General features: G+C 27.6%; 4 protein-coding genes across 6 annotated transcripts; 1 reads left to right on the forward strand and 3 right to left on the reverse strand.

The window, feature by feature from the left end:
- Positions 1 to 238: 238 nt before the first annotated feature.
- Positions 239 to 1351, reverse strand: LOC108552632 (ADP,ATP carrier protein). The gene is made up of 4 exons (XM_017907276.1): positions 1198 to 1351; positions 875 to 1133; positions 586 to 817; positions 239 to 523 (listed from the first exon to the last, which is right to left on the reverse strand). The coding sequence occupies exons 1-4, from the start codon at positions 1349 to 1351 to the stop codon at positions 239 to 241; spliced, it is 930 nt and encodes a 309-aa protein (XP_017762765.1).
- A 1036-nt stretch (positions 1352 to 2387) lies between these two features.
- LOC108552637 (flotillin-1) lies at positions 2388 to 5573 on the reverse strand. 2 transcript variants are annotated; one of them, XM_017907281.1, is made up of 11 exons: positions 5430 to 5573; positions 5018 to 5093; positions 4789 to 4879; positions 4555 to 4698; positions 4342 to 4461; positions 4078 to 4086; positions 3540 to 3755; positions 3254 to 3441; positions 2985 to 3195; positions 2735 to 2899; positions 2388 to 2654 (listed from the first exon to the last, which is right to left on the reverse strand). In XM_017907281.1, exons 1-11 carry the CDS (start codon positions 5479 to 5481, stop codon positions 2637 to 2639), a joined length of 1290 nt encoding a protein of 429 aa, XP_017762770.1. In that variant the 5' UTR covers positions 5482 to 5573; the 3' UTR covers positions 2388 to 2636. The 2 variants fall into 2 exon arrangements, with proteins under 2 accessions (XP_017762770.1, XP_017762771.1); XM_017907282.1 differs by lacking the exon at positions 4078 to 4086 and having other exon boundaries at positions 2390 to 2654.
- Positions 5574 to 8257: 2684 nt separating this feature from the next.
- Positions 8258 to 9829, reverse strand: LOC108552639 (uncharacterized protein C9orf78 homolog). Of its 2 annotated transcripts, none has more exons than XM_017907284.1 (7): positions 9799 to 9829; positions 9473 to 9585; positions 9229 to 9337; positions 9020 to 9165; positions 8728 to 8946; positions 8503 to 8636; positions 8258 to 8424 (listed from the first exon to the last, which is right to left on the reverse strand). In XM_017907284.1, exons 2-7 carry the CDS (start codon positions 9583 to 9585, stop codon positions 8258 to 8260), a joined length of 888 nt encoding a protein of 295 aa, XP_017762773.1. In that variant the 5' UTR covers positions 9799 to 9829. The 2 variants fall into 2 exon arrangements, with proteins under 2 accessions (XP_017762773.1, XP_017762772.1); XM_017907283.1 differs by lacking the exon at positions 9799 to 9829 and adding an exon at positions 9690 to 9721.
- Positions 9830 to 10092: 263 nt separating this feature from the next.
- Positions 10093 to 19316, forward strand: LOC108552674 (small subunit processome component 20 homolog). The gene is given in 12 exon segments (XM_017907324.1): positions 10093 to 10137; positions 10203 to 10483; positions 10590 to 13289; positions 13291 to 15819; positions 15943 to 16198; positions 16280 to 16885; positions 16967 to 17530; positions 17605 to 17787; positions 17868 to 18195; positions 18304 to 18737; positions 18822 to 19091; positions 19170 to 19316. Coding segments are annotated over 12 exon segments (8343 nt in total).
- The last annotated feature ends 700 nt before the right edge of the window (positions 19317 to 20016 follow it).

The raw sequence follows: 20016 nt of genomic DNA on the forward strand, positions 1-20016 counted from the left end.
AAATAAATTCAAATATTTTACATGGCATATTTGTGGATTTTTACACAGATAAGTATGATAATAATTTACATTAATAAATTTAACATATGCAGTTACTGTTTGCATATTACAAATAATCAAAAATATTTCAAATTAATTTATTTAATATACAGTCAATTTTTGGCAAAATCAACAAAATTCTTCTTGTTTAAATTAATTTACAATCATTTAAAATTTTAATATTGGAAATGAGTTAATATTACTTAGGTACTGTAGATGAGTCTTTATCTTGTAACACTTCTTCAATTATCTCTTTAATTGAATCATATAATGTTAAAACTAATGCTCCACCAGTACCTCTAAGAATATTTGAAAGTGAACCTTTAAAAAAGGCTCCAACACCTTCTGCTTTAGCTGTTTTAATCCAACAATCCAATGTATTTTTATACATGATATCTGCTTTGCTAAGCCCTGATTGCATCATCATTCGTCTTCTAACTGTATCAAAAGGATATGATATAACTCCAGCTGTAGTGGTTACAGCCTATAAATAATATAATGCATAAAAATTTGAAAATAGTCTTGAATTAGTAAATAACAACGTACTTGTGCAATTATAAATGTAATATGTATAGGGGTGTTTTTTGGATCAGGAAGCATGCTTTTCATGGTGTCATAAAAACCAAAATATGCTGCTCTGTAAATAATAATCCCTTGAACACTCACATTGAAACCTCGATATAAACCAAAAAGACCATCTGTCTTGAAAATTTTTACTATACAATCTGCCAAACCTTTGAACTCTCTTTGATCCGCTTTTCCAATATCTGCAGCTAATCTATGAAAAACATTATTATAATTACATTATTTAATATAAAAAAAATAAGCATATTACCTTGTCCGAGCAAAATCAAGTGGATAGACAAATAAAAGAGAGGTTGCTCCAGCAGCCCCACCAGAAGCCAAATTTCCAGCAAATTGTTTCCAAAATGCCTCTTTTGGAACACCTTCCAAAAACAAGGTTTTGAATTTGTCTTTAAATGCAAAATTTAAAGCTTGAGTTGGAAAGTATCGAATTACATTAGCTAGATTCCCTCTCCAAAAACTAAGAATGCCAGTTTCCTTTGGTATGCGTACAAATGCATCCATCATGCCTAATACAATTAAAATCATACAAAAATATGGAAATATTATTTTAATTTACATTTGGAAACATACCCTTGTACCGATCTTCTGGGCTTATTTGTTTTGAAGTATGTTGAACTTGAAGTAATAACTTTACTCTTTCTAATGGTGCAACTGCAGTTTTTGAAACAGCTGCAGATATTCCACCAGCTAAAAAATCTACTAAAAATGTTTTGTATGTATCCATATCATAAATTTTTAAGACATATATGTATCTCCAAACATAAATTTCAGTTTATACAGATAAAATTTGTTTAAATTAAAAATCATGTTAATGTAATTTTATAGATCAATTGCTTTTATATGTTTATCTTTACATAAAACATATCTCCAACACATTGAAAACATAGAAACTTTTATAAATAAATGTTAACCCACATCTGACACGAGCTTTTTTATAACGGTTTAGTTTGTAACTTCTATTGTTTTTTGTTTTTGTTTTTAGCTTATAATAATAGGATGAGTAAATGAATACACCAGAAATTTGATTTTAACGTTTAATCGCTTCACAAAATTGAATTTCTTTTCATTAATGTAAGGCGTTAAATTGGTCACACAAATTTTGTCATCAAAGCTCTCAATCCGTTTCAAGAACTGTGATTATCATTTTTTTTGTATAAAGAGTTTTAGATCACAGTAAATTCTAGCTAAAATCGACGCAAAATATATTAATATATCTTTAAATGAAGATAGAATGTATAACTAAATATCAAGTAAAGATTTCAAATTTCAGGGACTAGATGGTTACTTAACATCAAACCACAGTGAACAAGTGTTAAATATTAGCACTTTCAATTCTAAAATGCTCATACCCGTTAATTATATGAATACAGTTGAAAGGTACATATAGCATATTTCGAGGAATGTTTCGGCACATAGTGGCAAAGTTATATATGTATGGACAAAATGGGACCATCTTTGGTCAATATGAAATTCAAAAAGATATATTTGCATTTGTTTGTTTCCTCTTCTAAGTGCATAAAAAACTAATTTAAAAAATAATAAACGTAAAATTTTAGTACAAGTTTAACTTATAGTACACGAAAATAAAAATTTTACTATAATGAGCCTTCAATATGGATTAAATAAAATACACATTCACTGCCTGTACAACTTAGGCATTCATTGTAATCTATTAGACGTCATTAAAGTGATAAAATACGAATATTGTGCGAATATGTTCACAATTTATAATCTATTTTCGAAAATGTATACCAAGTTGAATATATTTCTTTTGAAAATATCCATTCAAAATTGGTACTAGTCGAAAGTGATTTGTTATCTTTAATTGATTGGCAGTGAAAATATTGAATTTTTTATCCAACAAAATGTTATTAAAATTAAAACTTATAGGTTGACTCTAATATGCAAAAGCATATTAAAATAAACGTGTATATCAAAGACTCGTTAAATACTTAGTTGTACGAGTATGAATGTGGTCAGTAAGTATTTGTAACTCTTGTCCCATTCGATTAAGCCGCATGAACAGACTGAAAAAAAATAAATAAATTATAATTAATATTGCTTCTATCAGTATATTTAAAATACTGGTTTCGATGATTAAATGTACCTTTGCAATGTCCACGCCTGTTAAATTCTTAACTAATTCTGGTACACGGGTTACAATATTAAACACTTCTTCAGTTAGTTTTTCTGCTCCGATCGTTCCATTTCCACTAGAAACCATCGTTATTTTCTTCGCTTGTGACAAAGGTGCTGCGACTTCAGCTGCAACCTGTAAAATGTAAGATGTGAAAGGTATTTATATCATTTAATTAAAAGAAACATAAAAATTAACATATACATTTTTCTTCAATTACCTTTGGAAGGGTATCCAACATCATATCTATCATAGCAGCATTATTATATTCATTCCACGCGGCAGCTTTTTTTGCCATTTGTTTTGCTTCTGCTTTAGCCTTTGCATCGATAGCAAAGGCTTCTGCATCGCCACGAATTTTGATGGCTTCTGCTTCGGCTTCAGCTTCCATTACTAGGCGCATTTTGTTAGCTTCTGCCATTTTTTCTAATCTGTGAATAAAATATTTGTTAATATATATTTATTAATTTTTTGTAATATTTAATTTACCTATATTGTTCTGCATCAGCTGGTCGCCGTACAGTTGCATCTAATTCTCGTTCGCGTCTCATCATTTCTTGTTCTTGTACAGCAATTTCTTGTCCACGTTCAACTACTTTTATTTGCATTTGTTCTTCCATAATTCTTTGCTTAGTTTTTGCAGCTTGCAGTTCAAATGCCATTTCAGCTTCTGCTTTCTATAATTGACATATCATTCATAATAGAAATTAGTGAAAAAAAAAGAATTTAGAGTATAGTATTTATTTAGACAATAACAAAAATAAAAAGAATTTACTTTGGTTTGCACTTCAACATCATATGCGGCTTTCTTTAGTTCAAAATCGCGTTGTGCTTTAGCAATTTCGGTATCATTGAGAAAACGAGCTGCCATTCTTTGTTCTTCAGCGATTGCTTCGCGAATTTGTGCATCTCTACGAGCTTCTGCCTCACCAATTCTTGCATCGCGTTTTACTTCAGCAGTTCGTGCCATTCCGAGAGCTTTCAGATATCCCTATAAATTATATACAAACGTTTAATATAATACAATTATTAATGCTATATCTTCATTATGAATTTAGAATAATAACATTAATTTTAGCAGTTACTTTAAATTCAACCTGAATTACATAAAGGCAGCATACAATAAAAATATTACACATATTTGAAACACAGAAATTTACAAATGTATATAAAGTATTTGTGCTACCATTGAAGCAAGCACTTGAGATTTGCTCTAATTCTCTGTTACTTGAATATTAATGATTTGTACTAATATCGTTTGAACAGCAGTGCAATGGCATTATATGTAGTGATAAAACAGAATTTGAACATACCTTTGCCCCCTGCAAGTAGCAAAACAAAAATGTATTCAATTTACAATATACAAGAATTGGACTACATTAACTCATTAATAAAAAATTACTTATACATATTATATAATCATTTAAAGGGGGACTTTTGATATAAAAGAGACTTTATGTATTTATATATATCATATTCTAATATTTTCAGATTTGTGTACTTTTTGTATAAAAATTCTTCCTATATTCTTCAACAAAAATCAAATGTTGTTTAATAAACGAAAAGGATTAACTTACTTCCTCATCTCGGATATCTTTTAATGTATATGATACAACAGTAATGCCCATATTGACTAGATCACTGCTTGCAACTTCAAAAACTTCTTTGCTGAATTTTTTACGATCCTTATATATCTCCTATAATGTAGAAGCAAAATAGATAAAATAAAATTAATATTTATTTTCATATAAGAATTGAGTTAAATGAATTTAATAACATGCTACTTATACCTCTACAGTCATGCTTCCCATTATTGCTCGTTGATGTCCTTCTAATGTTACAAGTGCAATATTATGAATTTCTTCTTCAGTTTTTCCAAGAAACTGTTCACATGCTGTGGATAACATTTCCTCATTTTGTCCTTGTATCTTGACCTTTGTATATGTATATAAATATTTCATAAATAAATTATTTATTTATATAGAAATATTTAATTGTATTACAAATGAATGTTTTTTTATTACCTGTGCAATTCCAGTTACAGATATTGGTACACCTTGGCATGTATACACAGTTGGACTTTCTACTTGTAGAGTCATAGTATTTAATGAAATTCTGGAAAACATGAACTTTATTTTTAATAGAAGTTTACAATATTTATTCAATAACTTTTTCATACACAATATTAGAAGAAGATAAAAATACAATTATATAGAATCTAGACTCGTAATTTTATTTTATAAATTTACTTACTTTTGAACTTGTTGGACAATAGGCCAAACAAATACTCTACCTCCAGGTACTAGTAGAGGCTTGCTGTAGCAACAACCTAAAAAGATATGTGAAAGATAAAATACAAATCACTAAAGAAAAATTTTTATATATTACAGAATTATAGAATTTTATATTATAATTTATATCTTAATTTTAAAAAAAACATAAAAAAGATAAATATATAATTAAATTATACAATACAGCACAGCAAGGGACATGTAAAATTAACCAAAAGTAATTAATGTAATGTGTAACGTAAAATTAATTTTTCTATCATACTACACACTAAATCTATCAAATCAATTAACTGACAAAGTACCTCTCCCATGTTAAATTGATATGACATGCAAAGAACGAGTAATATACGATAAAAATCAGTCTATATGATTACCTGACACTACGAGAGCCTCATTTGGGCCACAAGTAACGAATCCACAACTCATAATCGCAAATGTAAAGAAAAACAATAGTTAGAGCAAATTTAAAGAGATCGAATTTCGGCGTAATCCTTTTACAGTCAATTGACGTCGCTACAATGTCGTCATTCTGTGAGATCGTTTGAAGCTTATGCCAAGTTTACAATAAACGTTATAAATATGTACATGCTAACAAGGAGAGTGCAAGTCCTTCGGATCACTGATTTAGTTGGAACTTTATAGGTTTATAGACATCGTCATGCAGTTTAAGAAAATATATCATCATAGCCGCAACTACTCACTAATTTTTTAGATATTTACGATTAAAGTTTTATTACGTTTTTAACTACAGATTTATTTTCAATAGTTTTCAAATGGAATTGTGGCTTGACGTCGACATTCGAAAATTCCTATGCTGGAGGTTCGGGGTATGATTCCTGTCCATAGTTGGTAGTTTTTTTCCATCTATTTTTTATTTTGTATTTATTTTTCGCCTATAAAAATATTGTAAATAAACAATTGTAAATAAAATTTCTTAATAAAAAAATTTATTTTTTACGCTTTCTTATGCTAGTATATATTTATTACAAAATAATAAGAACATTATGCAAGAAAAACACTCTTCTATAGCAATCTTATGTACTACAGGAAATACAAAACTAATCGCTCATGTAAGTAATAATTATTAAATTAAATATTGTATAAGAATTTTGCCTATAATTCCAACTTTGCAGTGTAGCTATAAATGTTCATGAATTAATTACAAAAACTTGGAAATTTATTAATTTTCTATAGCCGAATTGATTTCTAGTATTTAGTTTGAATCAAAATTTTACCGCCTGCGATCAGCGCCATCTATGATTTTAGCTCATTTGCTCGGAAAAGTGATAGGAATATAGAATAGGCAAGGAGGTCGTCGTAGAGCTCGTCACGTGACAGACAAGGACAGAGAGGGGATAGAAAAGGATAGAATGGCTCCGGCAGTAAAAAATTATTAATTACTCCATTTCTGTAATTAATTTATGAACTTTTATAATTTCATTGCACAGCTGAAACTTCAAGCAACATTCTTATATAATATTCGTAAAGAATTTAACTCTAAATTGATAGTTATTAATTTTTGTTTTATGGCGTCTATGATTTCGTAACGGCGACCATCACGATCTTCCGTGAAAATATTTAATACTCAACGAAACTAGAAGCAAAATGTGAACAAAAGTTATATGAGAAGATTCGCAAGAACATTGCTTTTATAATGAATGCATAAAGTTTCATAAATTAATTGCGTAAAGGATAGTAATTAATGAAAAACCAATGGCGTCCTCGGCAATTTTCGACAATAATTCAAACACTGCGTAGAACAATTATTAATAATTAATTAATTAGAGACAAATTTACATCGAAAAATATATGTGAAAGTTCGTGAAGCATCTGGCTTTACGATGCAGTTATAAAAGTTCATAAATTATTCACGGATATTGAGTAATTAGTGAATTTTCCACTGCCGATTCGATTTATTAAAATATATTCGGAGTACATAACCAGAGTTAGTAAACTGATATCAGAGCCATCTATGAGTTTAGACTCGAAGCTAGAGTTTCGCAACGAGAGTATAGATGGCTCTGATATCAGTTTACTAACTCTGGTTATGTACTCCGAATATATTTTAATAAATCGAATCGGCAGTGGAAAATTCACTAATTACTCAATATCCGTGAATAATTTATGAACTTTTATAACTGCATCGTAAAGCCAGATGCTTCACGAACTTTCACATATATTTTTCGATGTAAATTTGTCTCTAATTAATTAATTATTAATAATTGTTCTACGCAGTGTTTGAATATTACAGAAATGGAGTAATTAATAATTTTTTACTGCCGGAGCCATTCTATCCTTTTCTATCCCCTCTCTGTCCTTGTCTGTCACGTGACGAGCTCTACGACGACCTCCTTGCCTATTCTATATTCCTATCACTTTTCCGAGCAAATGAGCTAAAATCATAGATGGCGCTGATCGCAGGCGGTAAAATTTTGATTCAAACTAAATACTAGAAATCAATTCGGCTATAGAAAATTAATAAATTTCCAAGTTTTTGTAATTAATTCATGAACATTTATAGCTACACTGCAAAGTTGGAATTATAGGCAACATTCTTATACAATATTTAATTTAATAATTATTACTTACATGAGCGATTAGTTTTGTATTTCCTGTATCTAATGATTATTTATATTTTCGTTTTCTTCTGTAGTAAATAAGATTGCTATAGAAAAATGTTTTTTTCGCATAATATTCTTATTATTTTGTAATAAATATATACTAGCATAAGAAAGCGTACGAAATAAATTTTTTTATTAAGAAATTTTATTTACAATTGTTCATTTACAATGCTTTTATAGATGAAAAATAAATACAAAATAAAAAATAGATGGAAAAAACTACTACTAATGTCGCCGTTAGACCACGACTGCATTTAGAAAGAAGTGGAAAGAAATCTATAATTACATTAGTAATAAAACTTTAATCGTAATTAAATTATTGAGTAGTTGCAGCTATAATGATATATATTCTTAACTGCATGACGAAATCTAGAAATCTAAAATTTCAACTAAATCGGTGACCTAAAGGACTTGCACTCTCCTTGTAAATTTTTTGATTTATATTAATGCTTCAAAAAGTATTTCAAAGTATTACTACATTTTATTCTAAATAATTATTTTTATAATATTGATTGAAGTTGATAAATAATAAATTCCATGATAATAACTCTCATTTTTTTATTTCTAAATTACAAATAATTTTAAAATCTTCTAAATTGTTTTTTAAATCTTTCATAATGATAGTCATCAGTTGCTTTTTCTCCGTTATCTTTCCTTTTTCCTTTGTAATCATCTCTAGGAGCAGTTACCTTTTTCTTGTCATCAGAATCTTGTTTTGATTTCTGGAAATCTGTATCTTCTATATTGACTAAAAAAAGACATGTTTACATATTACAATAGTTCATTTATAAGTTATATAAAATAAAAAATAAAATAAATAATGTACATCTATTGTGTTGTACAAAATTCACAGCCATGTTTGTTGGAACAAATTGTGAAGGACCATCTTTTTTTCTATGTCTATCCCAAAGTAATTTTAATTTAGCTTCTTCTGTAGCTTCAATATTACGAATTTTTGCTCTAAAAATGTAAAGGATTTACAAATGTAAAAAATATTACTTTACATGCAAACTGGTTAGGAAAGACAAGTGTATATTAGAAAATAACATACTCTATTCCAAGATCGACTTCTGGGATACCAGATAACATTTGATTTGAAAGCATTTCTTCACTTCTATGTGCAGAACTTTGTCTTAAATGTTCAGGTACTGCTTGCAAAGCTGCTTCTTCTGGTGAACAATAGGATCCTTTGTCATTATTTGGTCCATTTTCAGTTTTATCTTCATTTTTACTTTTCCTCTTTGATAATTCTTCCTCAATATATTTTACCCTAAAGAAAATTGAAATTATTAATTTACAAAACTAAAGTAATTAATTAGTTATATATACGTCAGAAAATATACATTTCTTCATCTTCATCTCGTTTATTAGTTTCTGCATTAAACTGTGTGCCAATTCCAGTTTCATATGCGTCATTTTGTTTTAACTTTGTATTTTTTAAAGCAGTCATGTTTACCATTCCTCCAGTTTTTACATTAAAAGGATCTGACTAAAAAAAAGAATTTTTTGAGAGTAATAATGTATATAATTTATTTATTAGTTGTAGCCCTACCGTCATTACGTCAGGTGTTATATTTTCTCCAAGTGCTAATCCAACCACATTTACACCTTTTGGTCGTTCACGAAGTTTTTGTATAATCTTCATCTCTTCTACTTTTTCCCTAAATGGATATGCATTTCTTATCATTTAGTTATAGCTTTATAATTAATATTTTTAAATAAAATAACTATTCTAGTTTCATTTATGATTAAACTATATAATTGCTACATTTCATATATTTGGATTTGTCATTTACCTAACAGATGTTTCTTCATTTTTGTCATCTTCATCTGATGAAACCTGTCGTTTTCTTACTGATTTTCTCGATCCCTTTTTGAATTTTATTTTATTTTCTTCTGTACTAGTCATCTATTTTAAAGTAAATATGTAATTGGAGAAAGAATTTATACTAATTTTATGTTTGTAATTATTTCTTTGTAAATATAAATTTATACTAATGACACAAGTCTTACATTATGTATATAAAATTATTTGTACTATAAATATAAACAAAGTCTGTTAATAAACATTAATACAGCGTAATATAATAGTTACAAATTAGTATATACTAAACACTGATACATTTTAATACTTCTGGACAGTTTACAAAACGTTCGTTGTATTCAACGTATGCGTTCCATAAAGTATAAATATATCAGATATGAAAGTTAGCAGAAAATACTTAAATACGTATTTCTTTTTCAAAATTCACGTGACAATTTCCTATCTAGAATATACTTTTTCTTCGATTGTGCTATGTATGAGAAGTACACGTGAATGCACATTGTGTCAATATAAATTGTCCTTTGATATTTTTTAAAGTAATGGAAAACTAAATTTAATCTAAATTTAAAGGTTTTCATACATTTTATCAACATGAAGAATAAACCATTTCGTCACAAAGAAACAAATACATTTCAGGTATGAAATATATATAAAAAGTTATTTTATGTAAAATATATTTTACGCTATATTTTTTGTTATAGTTTAAAACATTTTCTGAAAGAATAAATGAAATTGATGTCGATATATTTCACCGTGTTGCACATCGTAATGAAGAGAATGATGAAGAAGTTGAAACATATTTTCATCAAACACTCGAGAAATGGAATTTGCTTAACCTCACGGAAGGTTATTGCTGTTTCAAAAAGAAAGTTCGTGATATTGTAACACTTCCACAATTGGTTAATCAGAAACAATTTGTAATAGATACATTAATAGAATATTTAGAGAAGAAAGATGTTTTATTTTTGCAACCAATTTTAGAGTAAGTATTAAATGAAAAATTTATATGTTATTAATTAATATAACAAACAAAAATATAGATGAAGTAATTTTTTAACAAGTATATTTATGTAACTATCTTATTGCAGATTAGTTGTAGCTGTATGTAAAGATTTACAAAAGGATTTTTATGAATGTTTTCCTAGATTTTTAACTATCATTATTGATTTATTACAAACTAAAGATACAGAACAAATAGAGTATACATTTACATCATTAGCTTATTTATTTAAATTTTTATGGCGGTATCTAGTTAAAAATATAAAGACTATACTTAATCTATTGTTACCATTATTAGCAGATACTCAGCCAATTTATATAAATAATTTTGCAGCTGAAAGTTTTGCTTTTGTGGTACGCAAAATTAAAGATAAAGATTCCTTTTTAAATACAATATTACACATTTTGAAAAGTAATCCTAAAGGAATTCCTGGATGCGGTAAATTATTATTTGAAGTAATATCTGGTATACCAGGCCAATTTCACTCATGTGCAGAACAAATGCTTCTATTATACTTCAATGCATTGCATAATGAATTTCTAAATCAAAGTTTAATGTTTAAATTATTGGGAGAAATTATTAACTGTTTGCTACAAAGTATACATCCACAAAAATGTCATTTATTTTGGTCTGTATTGTTAAATGTTATGGATAAATCTATTGAGAAGACAAAACAATTCCAATTAACAACTGGCAGAGAGAAAAGTTTGATCCTTTTGATACAATTATTGAATATAATTATTACTTATAGAAATGGAAAAATGGTCATAGATCCTGTACCATTGATTAAGAAATTGGTACAGATTTTAGATATTTTTGAAAATGAGAATGATGTAATACAAGAAGTTATAAATGTATCTGTTGCTATTCTATTAGCAACCAATGTTAAATTAATGCAGGAAACTTCTAGTCAAATATTATTTAAAATTATGACTGTGAAAGATATTAAATTGTTATATGGTGCAGTTGAAAGTTTAATATATTATTCATCATTTGACATTTTAATATTGCCACATATAATAAATCATAGTATTTCTGTTGGTTTCAATGATGATATTTTACAATTATTTACCAAGATAATTAAAGTAAAAGCTCCTCTATGTCTTAATGGTATTAATTTACATAAGTGGATAAAATACATCTTGGATATACGGGGTGCAAAATTTGATACTATTAACTACTTCCAGACAGAGTTAAAAACTTTATTAGATAATAATGTATCACTAAATGCATTAAAAATATTAATTATTTTGCCACATCTGAAGCCTTTGCCAGAAGAATTAAAAGATACCTTAAAAAAAGGAATATTGTTATTATACAAGAGGATATTAAATAATACGAACACAGAGATGGAAATAAATAAATTATGTTTGATATTCTTAATCACTTTTGAATCAGCAATTCACATTTTGGAATTTGAAATTTTGCACAATTTTATGGAAGAGAATGATATAAAAATATTAGAACTCATTATTAAATATCCTGATAATAAATTTATTTTAAATACAGTAGATTTATGTTTAACATACTTTAGTGCATCACAGTACAGAGAGATGTACATAAATCAAATTGTTTTAGATAACTTAAATAGCAGTATTATACAAAAATTAAGTTCACCTTTCAGTGAAATTCGCCTAATAGTGACTCATTTATATTCTTTATTTTGCAATGTCAATGAAGTTAAATTATCAGTTACAAATGAGAAAATTGAAATAAATGCTATAGAACATATGTATTTAGCAGAATGTGAACTTGCAACTGTACAAAATTATCGAAGTAAATTATTACACCTACAAGCATTGTCACGTGAAAATAACACAGTAACAAATTTAAATTTGAAATATCATGAAATTCCACTACGATATTTATTAGGAAATCTATATATAAATTTTTCCCTGTTGTGGGAACCTGTAAGTAAAATTATAGCTACCTATGCTATCAAGGAATATGAACAGTTTTGGCCTATATTCTTAACTGAGTTAAAATGTGATCAGAAAGAAATTGTAGATTATAAACCATTATTTGAATGTAAAGTTATTTCTGAAATAGGAAATATAATACAAATAAGCAATGACAAACCAGACTATGAAAATCATAAAATTCTTATGTGGAAATGTATGATAAATTTTCCATATTTTTATGAGACAAAGAACAGAGATATAACAGGATTATTTATTGATTTTGTAAATGAACATTTTTTTAAGTCTAATTCAGAAGATGCCAACTGTTGTAACATCTCAAAAGTGCAAAAATCAACTGTTTCTAATAATAATATGAAAAGTGATGCAAAAAATGAGAGTGATAATGAATCTGAGGAAAATGAAGAAAATGAAGAAACTGAACAAGAAGAAAATGAAATTACAACTTCTATGAATACAAAATTAAAACAAATAGTTACAGAGTCTAAGCAAATAAGTAACTTTATAATGAGTAAAAACTATAAAGTGAAACTTTTAATTGCTCAACTTGAAATATTTGAAAAGATAACAAATCCAAAAACATTGTATAGAGAATCAGAGATTCGGAGAATTTATTTAGATTTACTATCATCAAAAAATTCTGATATTCAAAGGGCTGCTTTAAATTGTCTTCTCACTTATAAGTATAAATATTTGTTGCCTTACAAAGATAATTTGTTTAATTTAATTAATGAAAAAAATATGAAAAGTGAATTAATCTGCTTTAAAATCGATAAAGAAAGTAATATAATACAAAATGAACATCGTGATGAACTTATACCTATAGTGATGAGAATAGTTTACGCGAAAATGATTACAAAAGCAGGAATAGAAGATGATATTACGTTTTTTAACTGGAACTGAGGAAAATGAAATGATCATATTTACAGATATGGCATTTAAACCTTTCAAGAAATATATGCTGCCTGATTTAAATAAAACTAGCCATCAACAAATTAATTTAAGACAACTTACACAAAATATTATTAATACTGTAGATCTTAATAATGTTATTCCACCTAAGCGTTTGCAAAGTGCTACAAATTTACTTGCAATTTTAATAGAACAGTTTGGTAGTAAGATGGAGCAAAAATTATTACCTTACTTACTTAGTTTGGTAATATGTAATCTAGCAGAAGTAACTGGAATTTTACAGAAATCAAATGAGATTCATGTTGGTTACTTAAAATCTATTAAGAATGTAAGATCAAGTTGTATTTCAATATTAGCAAGATTCTTTAGTCATTTTGAAGACTATAAATGGAATGAATATGAAATAGATGCTTTATTTAATGTGGCTGTATTTCCATGGTTGGAAAAGTTACCTATGGAAGGTATACACAGTCCTACTCCATTATTAAAGCTGTTTATAGCATGGAGTAAAAACTCACGTTACTATCCCTTATTTATAAAACATCATAAGGATAGCAAATCTATTAGTTCCCTTCCATATATAATACAACTTTTATTAAATCCAAAAACTAATGCATCAGTAATTAATGCTATTTTTGAAATGCTTGAAAATATGGTAACATTGCAAGATTATGGAAAGGTAAATCAAAATGATATGGAAATTGATACAGCTTTTGTTCCTTTGATACCTATACTCAATAACTTACTTGAAATAAATGAGGATGTTTTATCTAATGGTATTAATTATGGGTCTACTATACTTCTTCCTCATGTGTTTAGTATTCTACAGTTTATTAAGAAGAAACTTGAAAACTCAAATAAGGGAATTGGTAAATCAGAACTTGTGATTTTATCACGTATTTCAGAGTTTGTGAAAGATGCAGATGCATGTGATATAGTTCTCACTCTTATTTTACCAATACTAATTAAAAAGAGTGGCGCTGGTGACGGAGAAGAAACGATTATTGAATTAATTACAACTGTAATAAATCTTATAAAACAAGTAAAGAAACCAACTACGCATATACGTGCAATTTTGCCTTTATTAGGTACAGTGTCCACAATTTCTGCTCGTAAACTGCTCTTAGAACTTTATAAAACTATTGTTGAAAAGTCTACTGCAGATTGTCGTGACACATTTGTAAAAAATTACAATTTAATAAGTTCACTTAACGCATATGATCGCAAATGGATCGATCAACCAGATTTTCAAAAAAGATTGGATGCTTTTTCTGAAATTCATAAAGGGATAGAAAAGAATCAAATTACATTGGATTTTGGTGTAGGAATTATTTATAATTGTTACTACTTTCTTAAAAATGAAACAGATTTAGCATTGAGAGATAATGCAGGTCAATTCCTTAAACTTCTTGGTTGTAAATTGGCAAAGGAACATAAAGAAAATATAACAGATAGACGTTATTTAATGGACAATACAATTTTACCACTTATAAGAAAAGGGATAACTAGCAAAATTGAAGTTGTAAGATTTCAATCAATAGCCTTTTTGGGACATTTGGCTATGGAATGTTCTGATGTTCATCCTATTTTACGAGATTTATCTTTATTAACTAACAAAGTAGATCCTGAAGTAGATTTCTTTGAAAATATGCAACATTTACAATTGCATAGGAGAGCTCGGGCATTGCTTAAATTTTGTAATGTAGCAAAAACATTGCAAAAGTCTTTTAATCCAAGAACATTAACACAGTTCATTCTTCCTCTTGCCTCTTCATATTTATGTAATGAAGCTTTTATACACAAAAATAGTATTATTGATGCAGCAATAGAAACAGTTGGAACTGTATGCAGACTTTTACCATGGCATCAATATGAGATTATTTTGAAACATTACTTAGAAAAACTAAGAAATTCTATTGAATTTCAAAAACAGCTTGTTAGAATTATTGTTATTATTTTAGATTCTTTTCATTTTGATTTATCAAAATATAAATCTGCAAACAAATCTTTAGAACTAAAATGCACTGAAGAAATTTTAGTAAAAGAAATAACTCCTAACGAAACAAAGCAAAAAGATGAAATTATTGATAGAGAAGTTGATAAAGAAAGTGATAAGAAGAATATGGAACAAGAAGCAGAAGAAAAATTAGATGAAATTCTAAATTCTGAAAATGTAGATAATATTGAAGAAATTGTAGAAAAAGTTCAAAAAGATACACAAGAAGAAGTACCTGTAATGGAAAAGCAAATAATTCTTTCACAGTCTGGAGCAGAGCGAATTGTTTTTAGTATATCCAAAGAATTATTACCTCAACTTCATCGTTCTATTATAGCAAGAACGAGTCATGATAATAGCCATAGGATTAACAAAAAAAAGTTTGCGATAGATAATGAAGAAGAAGAATTAATGCGAGTTCCTATTATTCTTGCATTTGTCAAATTATTACAAAAATTACCCGAATATATTTTAGAATCTAATTTACCAGGGTAAGTACATAGTATGTATTCTTATATAGGAATCTTCATTCTTGGAAGAAGTACATAGGATATTCTTCCAAGAAATTATAAAATAATAAGAAATTATAAATATATTGTAAATCATTGTTTCAGAATTTTTATGAAATTATGTACATTCTTGAAGTCTCGTTTAGAGTCAGTACGACGTGTTACTCGGGAAATATTACAAAAAATTATGATAACTCTAAGTCCAAAATATCTTCATTATCTTTTAAGAGAAATGAATACTTTACTAACCAAAGGTTTTCAAGTTCATGTTCTCGCATTTACAGTACAATCAGTGTTAGTTGCTTTGAAACCATATTTTCAAAAATTTGATATTAATCAAAACCTTCAAAGCATTTTATCTGTAAGTAATATTATAAATAAATGTTAAAATAGCAATTTTATTATGATCATATTAATAAATTCGCATATTTTAATATATTAGGTATGTAAAATAGATTTATTCGGGCTAACAGCAGAAGAAAAAGAAGTAATAGGAATTGTAAAAAATGTTACAGAAGCAAAATCTACAAAAAGTTTTGATATATTTCATATATTAGCACAGTATATTACTGAATCATGTTTAGTGGACTTAATTTTGCCATTAAAAGAAGTGATTGTAAAAAATCACTCACATAAAACTATTCAGAAAGTAGTAGAATGTTTGAGAAATATTGTATTAGGTTTAGCTGACAATACCTTTATACCATTAGAACAAATGCTAATATTTCTTTATGGAATAGTTTCTGAAAGCATTCCTGAACTCATGCCTGAGGAAAATAATAAACAAGTTACAGAAAAGGAAATAGAAATACTTGTTAGACAGAAACCTGATTGCTTTATTATACCCCCAGAACCAAAAAATAAAATGGGTGTAAAAGCTATTTCAAGGATGTCGAAAAATACGAATGTTCATATCATTATAGAATTTGGTTTAAAACTGTTTCATATTCTATTAAAAAGAGATAAAATATCAAATTCAGACTTAAAGCCTTTGATAGATCCATTTGTACCACTTATAAGCGAGTGCTTAAGATCTCAACATGTTAAGGTAATTTTATTTTATTATTATTACAAATAATAATTGTAATTGATTATTTAACATTGTATGTTGATATTGTATTTTTTTCAGCTAAGCACATTAAGTTTGCAATGTTTAAACTGGTTGCTCAAAATGGATTTATCTTCAATACAAGAAAAAATCTCTGATATTTGTTCATCTATTTTTGATATATTGCATAAATATGCTGTAGCTGGCTTAAACAAAGGAGATAATTTCGATTTAGTGATGGCTGGTTTCAAATGCATGTCTGTAATTGTTCGTGACGTGAAACATTATATAATTAGTACGGATCAATTGAAAGCTTTGATTATGTATGCTGAGCAAGATATACACAATGCTGATAAACGAGCAACAGCATTTGGTTTACTCAAAGCGATAATCGCTCGAAAAATGGTTTTTCCAGAAATGTATCTTGTTATGGAAAAGGTTGCCGCTTTAAGCATTACATCAGAATTAGAACATGTTAGATTACAATCACGTTCCGTTTTTTATTCTTACTTAATGGAATATCCTCTTGGGAAACATTTAAATAAACATATAGTATTTTATTTGACACAAATTAGTTACGAAATGCAACCAGGTCGACTTAGTGCTTTAGAGATGATACACAGTATAGTTACAGGATTTCCATTAGTAAGTACATTTATTCCTTATTTATTCATTAAAGGAAATGGTTCAGTGAATTGATATATTAATTCTAATTTCAGAAAACTTTGATCTTGAAGTCAGATCTCATATTTATTATGGTGGGTGCTAGATTAATAAATGACGATGATCCAATGTGTCGTAAACTGTGCGCTAAATGTATTAAAGAAATGATTACACGAATACCTTATAATAAAAGAAGCAAACTTTTTGATATAGTTGTTGCGTGGTTAAAAGATACTAAAGTAATTACTTAAGATTAATCATAATAATATGCATTATATTAAATGTTATAAAATTACTTTATTATCCATTATTATCTTAGGTAATACATCGAACTCTAGCTGCACAATTATGCGGTATATTTGTAACAGTAGAGAAAGATACTTTTGAGTCTCGCCTAAAAGAAATAGTGCCGCTCCTTTTAAAACAATTTTACGCAAATTGTAATGATAATGACAAACCTGGTCGTTTTGTAAAATTACATGTGGAAAACAAAACTCAATTAAAAATGTACCATAATATTAAAGATCCAGAGAGAATGAAAGATCATCATATGTTTCAAGTACTACAGCTGTTACTAAAGATATCGGCAAATTGTACGACATTTTTCAAAAGTGAAGAATACAAAGAAGCTATTCATTCATTTGCTGGTAAATACACTCTTCATACATTTTCTTAATATTAATAGAATATACTGAAGTATCATCTTGAATTATTGAAGTATTTTCTTGATATTAATAAACTGCAATATATTTCAGAATATAGTCAAAACTTATTGGCTCATCCTCACATATGGGTACGTTTAGCAGCGTCGCAAATGATCGGTTTTATTTTAGCTGTACTTGATGTCGATAAGATTGTAGATCTTTTAGAAAATCCTGAAAAATGTAAAACAGAAACTAGTTACTTGTATTCCGATCCTACTTCCGTTATAAGAAGTTTAACTTTAGATTTAATTGCGCAACTACACCCTGATATGATATTAGAAGAATTAACCGATCAAACCGTTAAGAATTTAATTTTTATCGGGAGAATTTTGAAATCTGTAAAAACGGTTAATACAATGACGATCAATCCAGATGATGAAATGGAAGATAAAGATAGAAAACAATTGTCTCTCTCTTGGCTCGTTAGAAGATTAAGAAAAGCTGTAAATATAGAAATAGCTCAAGCTCCTAAGTCAATAACAGTGGTATAGTATTCATAATTTCTTTATATATAATTTTCTATAATGTTAAAAAGATAATTAGGATATAAATAGTATTTCTTCTTTTAGAGAACTGCTTTCTTTAAGTGGGTTGCTGGAGCAGTTGCTACAATATCCATGGAGTATTTAAATGTAGTACTTTATAACATTATGTCACCAATCGTACGTGAAATATCGGCTACGGAAGAAAAAAATGTCACTTTGAGACGTCTAGCTAAAGAAGCAAATATGATGATTAAAAAGCATTTAGGTAACGAAGAATACACTAGATTATTGAGTCGAACACAACAGAATTTAGATATTAAAAAAGCAGAAAGGAGAAAAATGCGAATGCAACAGGTTTTTATATTTTTACATCTTTTTTATGATATAAGTGATAATAAATAATGACTAATGTTAAAATTACTTTTGTTATAGTTTGTAACGGATCCGGAATTGGCTGCTAAACGTAAAATTTCAAAACAGCAGAAAAAGAAAGAGTCTAGAAAAAGAAAATTGGATAAAGTAAGAGGAAAAATGTCTAAGAAACGTCCTAAAAAAGAAGTTGACTTAGATGTTATATAAATTTCTTACTTAAAAAAATATTGATACTATAAAATAATTTGTTAAGAAAATGTGGTTTGATGTGTTAACGATATTTTTAGAATAATTGCAAATATAATATATATGCAATGTACATTGACATACTTTATTTTCATGATAAGAATAAATATATTGATTTTATACGTGAATATGTACATATGTATGTCTTTAATTATATTTCAATAATATTACATGAACATTGTTTGTATAATAAAATAAATCAATTTATATTATTTGGAAAAACTGATATTTGATGGAAATCGAAGTACTCTACTACAAAAATTTCAATATGTAAAATATTTAAATTATTTAGATAAGTCAATAATTTGTTTTATAAATAGCGCACCATGACATCGATAATTTGAATCTAAAACTGATTATTCTGAAAAGGTAAACTTAATTTAAATACTCGTTAAACGGTATTATCCAAATTCGTGATATCTATTCAATGTTAATCCATGAATTTAATGTAATTTATTCTAACAACAATATTATCAGTTCTCGACCACTTCTCTAAAGGATATAGTTAATAAGGTTTATTATCAGGCATGTCGCAAGATTTTTTCATTTAAGAAAATAATGAAAAGCAATCGTGAATCCTTTGTAACTTACGCGACATTACGTGCGACTAACCGTGCTAGGAAAATTAGTCTAATTATATCTCATTGAAACATCGCCAACT

This window comes from Eufriesea mexicana, unplaced genomic scaffold, assembly GCF_001483705.2.
Source record: "Eufriesea mexicana isolate 0111107269 unplaced genomic scaffold, ASM148370v2 scaffold7569, whole genome shotgun sequence".
Classification (NCBI taxonomy): Eukaryota; Metazoa; Arthropoda; class Insecta; order Hymenoptera; family Apidae; genus Eufriesea; species Eufriesea mexicana.

What these genes read in the sequence shown, in the direction of transcription:
- LOC108552637 (XM_017907281.1), bottom strand. Translation starts at nt 5,481, where the DNA reads ATGAGTTGTGGATTCGTTACTTGTGGCCCAAATGAGGCTCTCGTAGTG. An exon ending in ATGTTGAAGTGCAAACCAAA is followed by an intron (nt 3,442 to 3,539) that starts GTAAATTCTTTT and finishes TGTCAATTATAG; the next exon opens with AAAGCAGAAGCTGAAATGGC. An exon ending in GCTGATGCAGAACAATATAG is followed by an intron (nt 3,196 to 3,253) that starts GTAAATTAAATA and finishes TTTTATTCACAG; the next exon opens with ATTAGAAAAAATGGCAGAAG.
- LOC108552639 (XM_017907284.1), bottom strand. Translation starts at nt 9,585, where the DNA reads ATGACTAGTACAGAAGAAAATAAAATAAAATTCAAAAAGGGATCGAGA. An exon ending in TAACACCTGACGTAATGACG is followed by an intron (nt 9,166 to 9,228) that starts GTAGGGCTACAA and finishes TCTTTTTTTTAG; the next exon opens with TCAGATCCTTTTAATGTAAA. An exon ending in GAAGTCGATCTTGGAATAGA is followed by an intron (nt 8,637 to 8,727) that starts GTATGTTATTTT and finishes TTACATTTTTAG; the next exon opens with AGCAAAAATTCGTAATATTG.
- LOC108552632 (XM_017907276.1), bottom strand. Translation starts at nt 1,351, where the DNA reads ATGGATACATACAAAACATTTTTAGTAGATTTTTTAGCTGGTGGAATA. An exon ending in CCCAGAAGATCGGTACAAGG is followed by an intron (nt 1,134 to 1,197) that starts GTATGTTTCCAA and finishes TAATTGTATTAG; the next exon opens with GCATGATGGATGCATTTGTA. An exon ending in TTACATTTATAATTGCACAA is followed by an intron (nt 524 to 585) that starts GTACGTTGTTAT and finishes TATTATTTATAG; the next exon opens with GCTGTAACCACTACAGCTGG.